Raw genomic sequence first — 15,661 nt, forward strand, 5'->3', positions numbered from 1 at the left:
TGCCTGCAGTGCAGGAGACCCAGGTTCAATTCCTGGGTTGGGAAATTCCCCTGTAATTGGAAATGGCAACCCACTCCAGTATTCTTGCCTGGAGAATCCCATGGACAGAGGAGCCAGGTAGGCTACAGTACATGGGGTTACAAGAGTTGGACACGACTTAACGACTAAACCAGACCAGAACACTATTCTTGCTGGGAAAATCCCATGGACAGAGGAGCCAGGTGGGCTACAGTCCGTGGTGGTTACAAGAGTCAGACAGGATTACTGACAAAACAACAACAAATGTATGGTTTTTAGCTGGCTGCCTGAAAGAATTAAAGCCTTCTCAGTTTGTTCCTTTTCATATTAAGGTTTACAGAAAGGAGTATGCATATTATGTTATTAAGATGACAAATCATTTGTTAGGACACCAGGTCTCTCAGGACACTTTAGCACCATTTATCAGAGTTGTGCACTGAGTCCGACATCTCTTTATTTTCAACTGATTTCCAAGAATATCTATATTAAAAGAGATAAATTAGATATTAATACTTTTTTTGGTGTTTTTTTTTTCACTAAACATATAAGACTGTGTTAAGCAATCAAACAAGGGTGGTTATTTTCAAAAGCAGCCAGCTGATTCTAAGACTAAGAAATACAATTTAAAATATGATCCTAGAGGAAAACTGCTTTTACATAAATACATCTTCAGACTCAGTTCCACAATAATTTTGAAGCTAGCCTAATATCTCAAGCATTGAAAATGATCTTTATATGCATTTGAAATATTTATAACATCTCAATTTTCTATTATTATTAAAGCTAAATTGAACTACAGAAATATATTATTGAGGAAACCAAATTTTATTAACCTTCTATGTTTGTTTCTTACATTTCCTCCAAGCAACATTAAAACCAAAGAAATTCCTTACAACTTACACACACAGACTATCTTTGTTCTTCCTGAAGCCTCAAGAGAACCCTAGAAATTTTAATTAGAATTAGCAGTTATAACCTACATATTTTATTATTATTTCAAGCTTGGTTAATATTAACCATCATTACTTTAACTAATATAATATCATTATTACCTATAATTACTACAGGTTTTTAAGAAAAATGACACTATTATCATAACCTTAATGTTTATATATCCCCAAATATCATCAATATGAAGAATAAATAAAACTAGAAAACATATCCAAATTCCAACAGTTACATCTATGACATATAGCCAAAAGTACTGTATGTTGTTGTGTTAGTTGCTGAGTTGTGTCCGACTCTTGGCGACCCTATGGACTGTAACCCGCCAGGTTCCTCTGTCCATAGAATTCTCCAGACAAGAATACTTGAGTGGGTTGCCAATTCCTTCTCCAGGGGATCTTCAACACCCATAAATCAAACCCAGGTCCTGGGCATTGCAGGCAGATTCTTTACCATCTGAGCCACTAGAGAAGTCCAGGGTCTTTGCTAACTACCTGTATTATACGCATTTTTCTTTATTAATACAGAGAGCATTTTGAGATCTACTTTGTCATACAGCATCATTAGGCTTGTAAGAAGAGACTAAATATTGCAAGCATGGGGACACAGGATTGGGAACTGGAATAAACTATAGAGATTAAGAATTCGTACTCATCAGGATATTATCACACATTGTCTGGCCTACTGGCATTGATTCACAATCAATGATCCATCATCTATCTGTGAATTTCCATCACCTATATGTCTGCCAAAGGCCTGCTCAATGGTTAATCATCAAATTATTGGGCCCCTAAGGCTTAAAGAACAAAACCCCATTTTCTCAGTGTGAAGTTCACCTCACCACCTTCACTCCAAGTCCAAGACCAACAGGCTGTGTTTTCAACACAGGTTGCACTTCAGCCTCCTACTATTTTGCTAATGTTGTTCTCTGACTAGAATGCCTTCTCTCCTTCTCCCTCTATTGAAATTTTCCTTAAAATTCAAGGCCCAGCTCAATAGATCCCTCTGGGATCTCCATTTGCCCTGCTCAAATTTAACTATTTCCATTTTGTGCTCCCTTGGCTTTTAAAAAATAGCTAGTCTAATTTTTAATAAAAATTGATTAAATGGCATATACCTCTTTCTCTATTCTTTACTACATATGTTCCTTGATATCCAGATAAGACCTTATTCATTTATCTCCCTCCTATTTATTATAGGACCTTACACATAGAGTATGTGCATGCATGCTAAGTCACTTCAGTCATGTCCAACTCTGTGTGATCCTATGGACTGCAGCCTGCCAGGCGGCACTGTCCATGGGATTTTCCAGGCAAGAATACTGGAGTGGGTTTCCGTGCCCTCCTCCAGGGGATCTTCAAAACCCAGGGCTTGAACCTGCATCTCTTACATCTAACCTGCATTGGCAGGCGGGCTCTTTACCACTAATGCCACCTGGGAAGCCCGTGCTATACATAGTGGATACCCAACAAATATAAATTAAATGAAATGAGAGATCCATCTTCTCCTAAAATAGAGATACTTTGAATTATAATAGGAAATTTAAAGTAATTTTCTCTACAACTCTAAGAATAAGTGATTCAAATAGAAAATATGATGGTACTTTCCCATATTAAATATTTACATGTTTATTTACAACAGGTATTAGAACTAGCCAATTTTAAAATTTCTTTCTATTTAGCAATCTAAAGCAAATTTAAACTCAAGTGACACATTTTTTAAAAACACAGACTAGTAATGCTTTACAGTGCATTTAGGGAGAACAGAAATGTGAGCTTTCCAAACCTCTTACAGGTAGAGGAATTTCTCAGAGGTTTTGGAACACTGGGTCTAAGAGTTTTGGAATTAGATCTTAGAAATGAATATGTTGCTCCTTCCAGAATATAGCTGGGAGAGTAGCAAACAGCAACAGAATAGGGAAAAAAGTGGTGCCCTGGAGCTAGGAAAGCCAGGGCAGTGTGGTTTCAGTTCCCTAGAGCCACAGCCTCCAGCTGACTTCTTACTGATCCTGCCACCTATTGACCAAGTATGAATCAAGGCACTGCAACTGACAAGGAATTTCAACTGTTACAATTAAGATCAAACAATAGTTATTAAAATAAATGGATGCATGTATCATTCAAGTTTGTTTTGACTACATTATGAAATATGGGCTTCCCGGGTGGCTCAGCGGGTAAAGAATCTGCCGGCAATACAGAAGACGGAGTCGCAGGTTCGATCCCTGGGTCGGGGAGATCCTCCGGAGGAGGGCATGGCAACCCACTCCAGTGTTCTTGCCTGGAGAATCCCATGGACAGAGGAGCCTGGTGGGCTACACTCCATGGGTCACAATGAGTCAGACACGACTGAAGCAATTGAGCACATGCACATGTTATGAAATATGCTATGATGTGTAATTGTTCCTTTAAATGTCCCTTCAGAAATAAATCTTAGTAACAGTAATGGTACCCAAAGGTGATCCCGACCAGATTTGGACTCAAATATTCAAAATTAGGTCTTCCCTGATGGTTAAGGGGGTAAAGAATCCGCCTGCAATGCAGGAGACACAGGAGACACAGGCTTGATCCCTGGGTTGGGAAGATCCCCTGGTTAAGGAAACGGCAAGCCACTCCAGTATTCTTGCCTGAAAAACACTGTGGACAGAGGAGCCTGGTGTGCTACATTCCATGCAGTCACAAAGAGTCAGACACAACTAAGTGACAGGGATTCAAAATTAGGAAAGTAGAAGTAGTAGTAATAGCACATAGAAAATGCAGAGAATCAGAGTTAAGACAATAGAAATGCAGAATTCTCAGCAGTGAGTACATAATAGCCTTTACATAACTTTTGTTTGATTTTAATTTGGTTTGATTATGGTTTAGCAGCCAGAATAAGAATGGCTTCTACTCTAGCTGACTGGCTATGAGCAGGAAATTGTCATGCTGAATTGACAGTTGTATTAAGTGTCAATATCTAAAACAAGATACACACACATACACACAGCATCATGTTAAATCAAAAGGGAAGGGAAATTGATATTTATCGAGTGCCTGCTATATCAAGTACCATGCTGAGTCCTTTAAATACATAACATTATTTAATTCTCATACTACTAGTTAAACATCAGTCTTCCTTATTTTACAGATGAGAAAATTCAGTCACAGAGGTTACTAGTATCACAGCTGAAGTACAAGTATGTGATTCCATTTCCCCTGGGCTTTTCCCACTATACCACAATACCTTGAGAAACTCTCTAATGGATTTTATATTAACCTGCATGCATCAAACTTCACTTTGTTCATTTGTAAAACAGAGTTCGGTTTAATCATTTCTAAGGTCCAGATTGACTCTAAAATTTTATGAAAAATATAATTCTTATGGGACTCAATATAAATACATCAATAAGTAAAAGAAGAAATGCTCAACACAAAATGTGTAAACAAGTTCACAGAAAAAGAGGTTAAAATTGCCTTTTAAGAGAAGAAAAGCTGCTACACTTTTAAGGAGCAAAAATTGTAACATGGATGATTTGCCATTTACCTCTGAGATGGGCAAAGGTTGTAGGGAAACAGGTACTCATATATATTTTAGATGTAACACTATAAATGAATACAAACTCTTTGGAAGGAAATTTGGTAATATTTATCAAAATTTCATTTCATCTAAGAATTTCACTTCTAAAATTTACCCTACAAATAAGTCCTATGTGCACAAAGATATATATGTAGATACATGTTCACTGCAGATTGCTTGAAATAGCAAAAGACTGGAAATAATCTCAATACCCATTAAAAGGTAATCAGTTATATAAATTCAGACGGGGTCTATATGACAGCATTCTATGTATTGTGTAAAAAGAACACAGTAGATAAACATAAACTACTATGGAAAAATATTCAAATATATAAAGTGAAAACAGAAAGAGGTGAAAAACAAAAAGTGATAAAAACACATATGCTTCTATAGGCATAGACTATTTCTAGGAGGCAATGTGAGAAAACAATAAGAGTGGTTTTCTCTGGGGAAGAAGCTGTAAGTCTGGGATTGAAGGGATATGTTTACCATGCATATTTTTATTATTATTACCAATACCTTGATATAAGCATATTTTAGTTTTTCAACTGAAAAAAAAACAGATTATAATAAATAGTAATCTCTGGAGTTCTTGAAGAATCTTTTAAATGTGAAGTTTACAAGAGCAAATGAGGGGGGAAAAAAGGTTTAGTAGGAATTTTTTAAATGTCAAAATTCTTCAGAATACTTTAGTTCGCCCGATTTCTGTGTATGCGTGAGCTTCAATCTATGAAGAAAAACAGATACAGCACAAGAGCCTTCACTGCATAAGATAAGCTAGAAGGGCTGAACAGGAATACTTTTCACCTCCCCCTCTCTCTCTCTGAATCTTCCAAAATTCACATTCTCACATTCTAGGGCATGTTGTGACAAATCAGACAAATGAATGGTAAAGGTGCTAATTCCAAGGGCATAGGCGTGTGGAATATATCAATTTCTTAGTTGTAAACACTCACTCAGGCTGAAAAAAACTCCTACGCTTAAGTAAGCTATCAGTTCTACAATAATTAGTAAAATAGCAATGTTAAAATTGCAAAAGTTCACAAATCACAATGATTCATTATGAGATTGAGAAGTTACCTACATAGTACCAAAATTAGGTGTGACATTCATAGAGGTTAAGGACCTAATTATAAAAAAGGTGCTCAATTATCAATCAGTAAAATATATTTATTAGTTACCAGATTTTGATATTATTCCAGAAAAATCTGCATATGGAAAAAAGTATAAAATTTCTTCAGAAATCAAATGGATTATTACAAATGTAAGACTGTATAAGCACTATGAAACCAATCTTACTCCAGTTTCATGGAAACTTCTGAATCCTTACTATTCTTTTACATTATTTTCCCTTACACAGTTTATCAACAAATTCATCACCTTTGCTTCTCAGTAAAGATGATAACTTTATAACGGAGGAATGTAAACAAAAAAATTAAAACATTTTATTTTAAATCATAAAAATAAAACCCATATTTCCAGTTGAATAATAATACTTATGCAAAATAAAATTTAAAGGAAAAAACCTATCATTTTTTAGTTGCTGGGTACAATACAGTTAATAGGTCAATCTAATATATTTGACTCTACCCCCAAACTATACACCTACACATTACCAGAAGTTTTTAGCAAAGCACCGAATTCAACATATCAGAACAAGAAATTTATATTAAAAATATAAAACATACCTTTCATCTGGGTAGCAAAATTCAGTGCCAATTTTGCAAAGAGATCTGGATTTTCAAACTTCTCCTCCTTGACTTTCAACCAGAAACAATTCTCAGACAGTTCTTTGGGTTCAATCTGAAACAAAAATAACAAAGAGAGGTTTTTAAATTATTACTATGCATTTATTTTTTCAAAGAATTCACTTTCACCAAGGTTGAACAAATTACCTTTATTCACCAACCTACTAAATCAATTATAGGATCTATCAAAACAAAACTTTCTAAGTAAACATTCATTAGGAAAGTCACAGACTTCTACTGGTGTACAGAAATGTACACAACAGCAATAGGTCATGTAACAAATTACATTTTAAAAAATCTTCTACTTGAAGGAATCTTAAAAAATAATTGAGTAAATCCCTCCCCTCAACTTACATACATTCTTCTTACTCCTGGATTTTTAAAAATGGGGAAACTGAGATTGAGAAGAATAACTCTCCCATGTTTACTGACTAGGTTGCAGACAATAACCATAACAGCTGACAATTACATACCTCCTATGTGTCACTCTTTTAAGTGATTTCACATATTAATTCATCTCATCTAATCCTCACAATAATCCTCTGAAGCAGGAACTGTTATTATCTCCATGTTAAAAATGAGGAAACTGAGCCCTGGGATGTTTGAGGCGCTGCCCAAGCTAGTAAATGGTGAAGATGAGATTTAAACTCAGGCAGCTTAGCTTTGCAGAATTGTGCTCTTAGCCACTGAACTGAAATCCAATATTAGGACTGTGCATCTTCCACTACATATCATGTTTTCTGAGACTGTATGTGCCATTACTGCTTGCCATTACTGTATGCTTAACTGCTAAATAAGCATATCATGACATTTACACACAGATAACTGGGCCAGCAACTGCTGGATTCTATAGTTTGGTTGATCATGTATAATAAAAAATAGTTACATTGCAAAAACATTTAGATCTCATTTACTTTTCTGAGCAAACCACAAATACATGCTTAACTGTAAAACAATTTAACCATTATTCTGATCAGACCAATTTAACATATGGATACTGTCAGATATCACTGATATGTTCTTGGAATAGGTATTTCCACAGATGATGGTCTACGCAACTGTATTTTCATTACATTTAGTTCCTACTGAATGGGGACTGTGTCAATCTTGATAATAAGATTTTCATAAGACATGTTATTTAATAAAAATAAAGCAAAATAACATTCAATGAATCTTTCACAAATCATATAAAAAACAATTACTTTAATGTCTACACCGAATACTATCAGTGATTCCACACTATCTGAAAGTTTAAAACTAAAACAAAATTTCTAAGAACAAAAATAACTAAGATAAAAGGGCTCATTAATAAAAAGGTTATATTTAAGAATGTTATAGCAATTAAAGTTAACAATGGTAAAAGAATCAAAATTATTTTTCGTATACTATTTTCACTTTGATTTACCTTTCGCCTTCTTTTTTTTTTTTTTTTTAATTTTATTTTATTTTTAAACTTTACATAATTGTATTAGTTTTCCTACCTTTCGCCTTCTATGTTAATTTCAAGTTACCTGTGGAGTTTCCAATTCTCTAGTTATGAAAGATGAACATAAGATGGTGAACTCACAAGCAAAAGCAAAAGAATCAATGGTCATGTTCTCAAATGTTACATGGAGTAATTTTGTAACCCGCATGGACTGTAGCCTGCTGGGCTCCTCTGTCCGTGGGACAGACATGACTTAGCAACTAAACAACAACCATAACAACATATAGCAATACCATCATTCACACATTAATGAGCAATTAGGGCTAGACAAAGCCAAAAAACTATAATCATAGCATTACCTTTGACCAATTGATCCTCTTCATGGACACCTCAGGCGTATATACTTTTTTCTGCTTCATTCCATATGGCAGATCAAGGGGTACTCCCAGAGGTGGAGGAACTCCTCCAAGGGGAGGTGGTGGAGGAGGTCCCCCAAACAGTGGCGGTGGTGGTGGTATTCCAGGCATCCCAGGTAAAGGAGGCGGAGGAGGGGGACCTACTCCGGGCAGAGGTGGTGGAGGTGGAGGTGGGGATGGCCCACCACCTGGCAATGGAGGTGGTGGAGGAGGGCCTGGAATTCCTGATGAACTTGGTCCCTGAAATATACAATAAACCAATGTTTATTTAAATGTTTACAGTACAGCAGAGTAGCAAAGAAAACTAATCAGTAGACATTTGTGGGTGGGTTGTTTAAGATTCATTTAATTTTGACAACATCTAAGGGCTTAAGAGTGGGCTTCCCTGGTGGCTCAGATGGCAAAGAATACGCCTGCCAAAGCAGGAGACCTGGGTTCTATCCCTGGATCGAGAAGATCCCCTGGAGGAAAAAATGGCAACCCACTCCAATATTCTTGCCTGGACAATCTCAATGGACAGAGGAGCCTGGTGGGCTACATACAGTCCAGGGTTGCCTAGAGTCAGACAAGACGGAGCAACTAACACACAAGCGCTTAAGAGTACGTGAAAAAGACTTGCACAGATTTTTGATAAGCATTATAAACCCTGGAGAATGACTAACTCTGCTAATATACTAAGGCTAGGAAAGGTGGCATACTCCAAGATTTTCGGAAATACTGCTTCAAAATAATTAAAACTTACCTTTTATTATAAATTTATGAAAAGAAGAAGCACTGTGTATGGTTTGAGCCTGCTGGCCTAGTTGGTATGAACTGTCGCTATTGTTTAGTCACTCAGTCATGTCCGATTCATTGCAACTCCATGGACTATTGCCTACCAGGCTCCTCTCCCCATGGGATTTCCCAGGAAAGAATACTGGAATGGGCTGCCATCTCCTTATCCGGGGTATCTTCCCAATCCAAGGATCGAACCCTCATCTCCTGTACTGGCAGTCAGATTCTTTACCACTGAGGCACGGGAGAAGTCACATTGGTATGAATATAAGATGATTACTACAAAATAATAGATTTGATTCCGTTGGGTCCAGTTAGCTTTACACAAAGTATCTGTCTCATAGCACTAGTAACTTAGCTGTCTTCTAATACCAAGAATTAACAGAAAGTAACTTATATTTATTGATTTAGAAAAGGCAGAGGAACCAGAGATCAAGTTGCCAACATCTGTTGGATCATCAAAAAAGCAAGAGAGTTCCAGAAAAACACCTACTTCTGCTTTAATGACTATGCCAAAACCTTGGACTGTGTGGATTACAACAAACTATGGAAAATTCTTAGAGATGGGAATACCAGACCAGCTGACCTGCCTCTTGAGAAACCTGTATGCAGGTCAAGAAGCAACAGTTAGAACTGGACATGGAACAACAGACTAGTTCCAAATAGGAAAAGGAGTATATCAAGGCTGTATATTGTCACCTTGCTTATTCAACTTATATGCAGAGTACATCATGTGAAATACCAGGCTGGATGAAGCACAAGCTAGAATGAAGATTGCCGTGAGAAATATCAGTGACCTCAGATACGCAGAGGACACCACCCTTATGGCAGAAAGCGAAGAAGAACTAAAGAGCCTCTTGACGAAAGTGAAAAGGAGAGATTAAAAGTTGGCTTAAAACTGAACATTCAGAAAACTAAGATTATGGCATCTGGTCCCATCACTTCATGTCAAACAGATGGGGAAATGATGGAAACAGTGAGAGGCTATTTCTTTGGGCTCCAAATCACTGAAGATGGTGACTGCAGCCATGAAATTAAAAGACGCTTGCTCCTTGGAAGAAAAGCTATGACCAACATAGACAGCATATTAAAAAGTAGAGACATCACCTTGCCAACAAAAGTCCATCTAGTCAAATCTATGGTTTTTCCAGTAGTCATTTACAGGATGTAAGAGTTGGACCACAAGGAAAGCTGAGCACTGAAGAACTGATGTTTTTGAACTGTAGTGTTGAGAAGACTCTTGAGAGTCCCTTGGACTGCAAGGAGATCCAATGAGTCCATCCTAAAGGAAATCAGTCCTGAATATTCATTGGAAAGACTGAGGCTGAAGTTGAAACTCCAATACTTTGGCCATTTCATGCGAAGAACTTACTCATTTGAAAAGACCCTGATTCTGGGAAAGATTTTAGGTGGGAGGAGAAAGGGACGACAGAGAATGAGATGGTTGGATGGCATCACCAACTCGATGGACTTGAGTTTGAGTAAGCTCTGGGAGTTGGTGATGGACAGGGAATCCTGGCATGCTGCAGTCCATGGGGTCAGAAAGAGTCGGATATGACTGAGTGACTGAACTGAACTTTCATTTGCATATTAAATCCAGGTTTATCCATATTTTTACATCTATTATTTCTTTTCATCCTTATAATAACCCTATAATGTAGGTTGGGTATTTTTATCTCACTCACCATTAACTCCCTTGTTATACATAAGCAAACTGTAACTGCAAACAGGTTCAATGCCTAATCAAAGGTTGCACGGCCTGAAATGTGATTAAGATTTACATGTGGTTTTTCTCATATCTAATGCAGTCCTCTTTCCACTACAACAGACAAGCTCCTCATGAATGAGTGTCAGTTGTCTTGAGGGGAATTAATAGAATGAAGTATGAGGAGATTACAACTTGTTTCTCCCACCAGAAAGGAACACTTAGCTCATTCTCTAATAATGATGCATGACAGCTGACAAAGATCATCCCATTCCACACTATTCACTTTTTTGATAATTAATCTGGACCTGTTTCTTTAAACCATTACTGATCACAATGGTTCACTTTTCAAAATGAATGTAACAGTGAATTTGATAATTGTATACTTTCCTAAGAAACTCCTCCAAAAGAATACACATCTTCTGCAGTCAAGATATGACATTACATTAACTGAATGAAAAGTTTAAAATTATTAACATTTGTTGGTATACTATTATTCTTATTTGGGGAGAAGCTTTTCTAATCATTCCTAATACGAATTTCCACCATGGACTACTTAACTGAGCTAACCAAACCTAGAAATATCTTTACATAATGAATAATTGAAAACCTATTTTTGAATAATCAATTTTAAAGGGCTGGCCCATCTGCAAGATTGTTAAAAATGAACAATCACAGGTAGATAAAAACATTTCTCCTAATATTTAATGCACATCGTCCAAATATTTTAATCATATATATGGTTTTGTGTGTACCTACAGACATACAACTTAAGTGTTCATATACTTAAACGACAATCCTCTCCTGGAATGTAATCCCCTCCTGAGATTAAGAAAAGGGACAGGAATAAAATATGTAAAATTCTTTCAATTTTATTTTTAATGTGGCAAAACTGTAGAACAGTCTGACTTTCCAATCTTGATTGAGATATCAAAGAAATTCTGGAAAAAATTAATATAATCCTTCTGAAAAGTTCAGTAAATTAGAAATGTACCCTACAAGTTTTGTGTATAAATGAATTTGTTTAATAATTTGAATATAAATGTGTATCCTATTTTTTGTATTAATAGACAGCAAAATGAAAGTAATACTTTTATGTAAACATCAAGTTTTGTCTCTATGAGATCATTATGATATGAAACTTGTGTAATTACAAAAATGCTATTACTTTAAAGTAGCTTTTTTTTTACTCAAGTTAAATATATATTTAACAAATTTAATTAAGAAAATCTCCAATGCTTCTATAAAATACCATCCAGCCTTTAAAAATCAAATCATATGAGCCCTTTTCTTCCCTCCTATGAACAATTAATTAGGAATAGAACAACTAAATGAGACCACAATAGAGAATTAACAATTGAATAAACAAATAAACATTTACTATTTGATACAATGTAAGGTGCATGAGAAAGTATTGTATATCAGTTAATAATAAATAAGCAAGTACGTGACTAAATGCTAAGGCCCTGTGCTAGGTGTAGTCAGGACTTTAATAATAACAGAAAGTAAAGACACTGTCCTCAAGGTGCTTATGCTGATTTGAGTGTTCTACAAAACTCTAAAACTAAAAGTGTTAGTCGCTCACTTGTGCCTGACTCTTTGAGATCCAATGGACTGTAGCCTACCAGACTCCTTTGTCCAAGGAATTCTCCAGAAAAGAATACTATAATGGGTAGCAATTCCCTTCTCCAGGGGATCTTACCAACCCAATGATCAAACCCGAGTCTCCTGCATTGCAGGCAGATTCTTTACCATCTGAGTCATCAGGGAATACCAAAAGTGAAGTTCAAAGAAATTCCCAGAGTTTTGGATGATGTTTTTCAAAGTTTGTCACACTGATCTGTTCTCGAATGGCGATGTTTCACTGACAAGAAGCAAGGGAGGGCATTTCTAAGAGTGAATAACTGAAGCCAGCATTTCTCAACTAAGTTCCATGAACACTACTTTGCAGGAGATGTTAATAGGTGTTCTAAAATAAAGGGTTCCTTGGCTAAAAGAATTTGGGAAACTGTAGGAAAAAGAGACAGGCTTCTTCAATGTAAGCCATCTCAGACCCTTAAGTATGCTAATGAGAATAATCAGTCTCCAAGAAGAACATTTCAAGTGTACCAAATTTACTGGACTATGGAATGCTTTCCTCCTGAAAAACCTATTAGCATCTCTGTAACTAATGCTGGGAAATGCTGGCAGAAGGAAATGCATGGAGAGGGTAAATTCTAAATGTGAAGGGAGAAGAGGTGACTTAGCTGCACGAAATGATGGCGTTAATAGAACAGAGATGAGGCTGCAAAGGGGAGATAACAGGGAGTCAAGGATAGAAGAGCTTCAAATTCCTAGTAAGGAGATTTTTTTCTTTAATCCTGAATGCAACAGGCAACCATTGAACATATTAAAGCCTGGAGTGACAATAATTAGGGAAGTGTTTTAAGAAGATTAAAGACCATAAGCAGGGCAGAAAGTTAGGAAATACTGTAATATTCTAGGAAAGACAGAATGAAAGAGCAGCCCTCAGGAGTTCTGGGTTTTGAGGCAAAGGAACAAAAAAAAAAGAGAAAGAACTGACATAAAACCGTGACCAGCTTAATTTGTCTGGAGGTAAAGCAAAGGCCAAGACAACTCTGGTTTCACAATCAAAAAAACTGGTGGTAAATTTTAAATAAGTAAGAATGGAAACCAAGCTGGTTTGAGGAAAGAGAAGTGAAGTGAAATCTCTTAGTAGTGTCCGACTCTTTGAGACCCCATGGATGGGACCACAAATAATGGGATGGATTTCAACATGCAACAGGACCTATCTATGGGTAATGTGGAGTAAACTAGTGACTTCTGAAGTCACTTTTAAATAGACTGACAGAAATAGACCTAGTCAATCAACAAATACCAACTATGCTTAAAACTAATTTGATATTTCTTTATATTCATTTAAAAACTATGTTGTGCTGAAATTACTTCATCAGCTCTATAATTTAGACACCATAGTTAAGATTTTAAGTGTATATGGGGGTTTTTTTCATAGGGAATATAGGGGGAAATGTAAAGCTTATAGATTTTGAAATTATGGTAGTCAAGATTTAAAGAGATCTCAAAAAGCTTTGGGCATAATTAAAATTAATGAGCATTTCCACATTCCTTTTGAAAGAAAATACTAAGCATTCAACTTTTCAAATCATCATGAAAATTTCATCTCAAAAACAGTCTTGCTTGTGTAATATATTCCATTAAAAATATTCAGGGCAGTTTATGCAACGAATGCCTTATTTTTATCCAAACATTAAAATGATTTATTGTCCTAGAAAATAAAATCTATAGTTATTTCAATTAAAATGGGAAACTGCCAAAAAGTCTGCTTCTGGTTACGTTTTCCTCCCATTGAACAAGATAATTTTTTACCATCGGACTCACTGTGACATGACACAAAGTTTGTATCTTGTCTCATTACCTGGGTTCGAAGTTGCTGGATTTCTGTTTCAAGTTCTTTGATTTTTTCTTCTCTTTTTTGAAGCTCAGCTTGAGCTTCCTGTCGAGCCGTGAATTCTTCATCGAACTGCAATGATCATCACCATAAATGTACACTTAGTAATGCAGTTTTGAGAAAGCTTTCAACAACATTATGTATTAAATAAGTGGAGTGGCATTGCTTCTTAAATTTCCTAGGTCACTCAGAAAATCAGAGCCCTTGATTATTTTTATGGCAATCAAGCACCTCTGTGGGGATAGGGTGTTAGTAGAGGAGAAATATGTCATTTTCACTTCTGAAAAAAAAATACAAAACAAAACTTTAAATGCTGGACTAAGTAGGCTCTCTTCATATATAGCAGACGTTTTTATTGTTTGTTATTGAACATTAAGTTTTAGAATTGCGTTTTTTTTTCCTAATGTTCCATCCCATACTTTTAAGTGTATTTAATTCAAAAATGAAACCTAAAAATTAGGCATCAAGCAGTCCAACTCTTTAAAAATATATTTAATCCTGAAAAGAGATAACACTTCTAGAACGCTCACATGAATATATATTAATACAAAATAGACTATTTGCATTACAGTCTTAATTGTGGTAAAATAAATTCAAAAAGTAATTCTCCACAAAATCTGACAGTAGAATGATATATGCCATAACAGCATTGTCATTCAGACGGTTAGCCAAAACACTTGTATAGAATGTTATAATAGGGCAAATGAGAGGTTCAATTACAGAGTGGTAAACCAAAGAGACCATCAGATGGTGACTATCCGCTTACTGCAGGCTGCCCAGCCGTTAACTCAGACAGATCTCTGACCCAAATAAGCCTACATACATATGAGTGAATGCCACTCATATCCAGCTATAGAACATTTGCCTTTTATTGCATTGTCACCATCACTTCAAGTCATTTAGAAGTTGATACATTATTCTAATATGTTATTTATGTTTTTTTAAAGTGATATAGCTTACTACTGAGAACTGTCTTTAGAGTTTGTAAAACAGTTAAAAAAGTGTGTCCACTATTAATAAATATTCCTCCTCATAGTAGATTTGACCCTTGGAAATTATAAAATGCTATTCAGATTCAGTCTGAAGAAAGAGCAAATTGGATAATAGTGTTTAGGTCAAACCTGCCTAACTACTTCTTTTATTCATCTCTATTTGAATCCCAGGAAAATGTCCCACAGAGGTTGGTCCAAATGATTTCTAATCTCTTTACATTTCAAACCTATCCCAGATCCTTCAGTGTCAGCAAATGACCTTATTTCCTAGGTCACTGAGAAGATGGAGCTTTTTCAACTTCATTAGCTCCCTGTTAAGATTGATCTGAATCTATACTACCAGACTCCTTGCCAGAGTTATCTGTGTGCTTCTCAAACATGCTGTCCACACAAGCACACTGTATACAATTTTGCTCTACAAATGTCACTTAGTACACTTAAGGAGAGGCACATAGTGTTTCTGCTTATAAGTTAAAATGATCTTTATCTGTAAACCCACTGAGTAGGAATAGGAGAAGCCTGAGTTATGTGAGCTGGAAGACTTCTGATGAGTCCACTAACCTTATTCGCTCCTTTTAATGATGAAGAAAATAAGATCCAAGGATAGTACATAGCT

At 36.0% G+C, this 15,661-nt stretch overlaps 1 protein-coding gene across 4 annotated transcripts in view; it reads right to left on the bottom strand.

Annotated features, from left to right (window-relative positions):
• Positions 1-15,661, bottom strand: part of DIAPH2 (diaphanous related formin 2) — a 982,036-nt gene that overhangs the window by 653,077 nt on the left and 313,298 nt on the right. For all 4 annotated transcript variants that reach the window (XM_027534395.1, XM_027534394.1, XM_027534393.1 and 1 more), the window contains 3 exons: positions 14,021-14,125; positions 8,049-8,345; positions 6,204-6,318 (listed from right to left, as the gene is read on the bottom strand). In XM_027534395.1, coding sequence (XP_027390196.1) covers positions 6,204-6,318; positions 8,049-8,345; positions 14,021-14,125 — 517 coding nt within the window. The remainder of the gene's footprint in view (positions 1-6,203; positions 6,319-8,048; positions 8,346-14,020; positions 14,126-15,661) is intronic.

Source organism: Bos indicus x Bos taurus, chromosome X (assembly GCF_003369695.1).
Source record: "Bos indicus x Bos taurus breed Angus x Brahman F1 hybrid chromosome X, Bos_hybrid_MaternalHap_v2.0, whole genome shotgun sequence".
Classification (NCBI taxonomy): domain Eukaryota; kingdom Metazoa; phylum Chordata; class Mammalia; order Artiodactyla; family Bovidae; genus Bos; species Bos indicus x Bos taurus.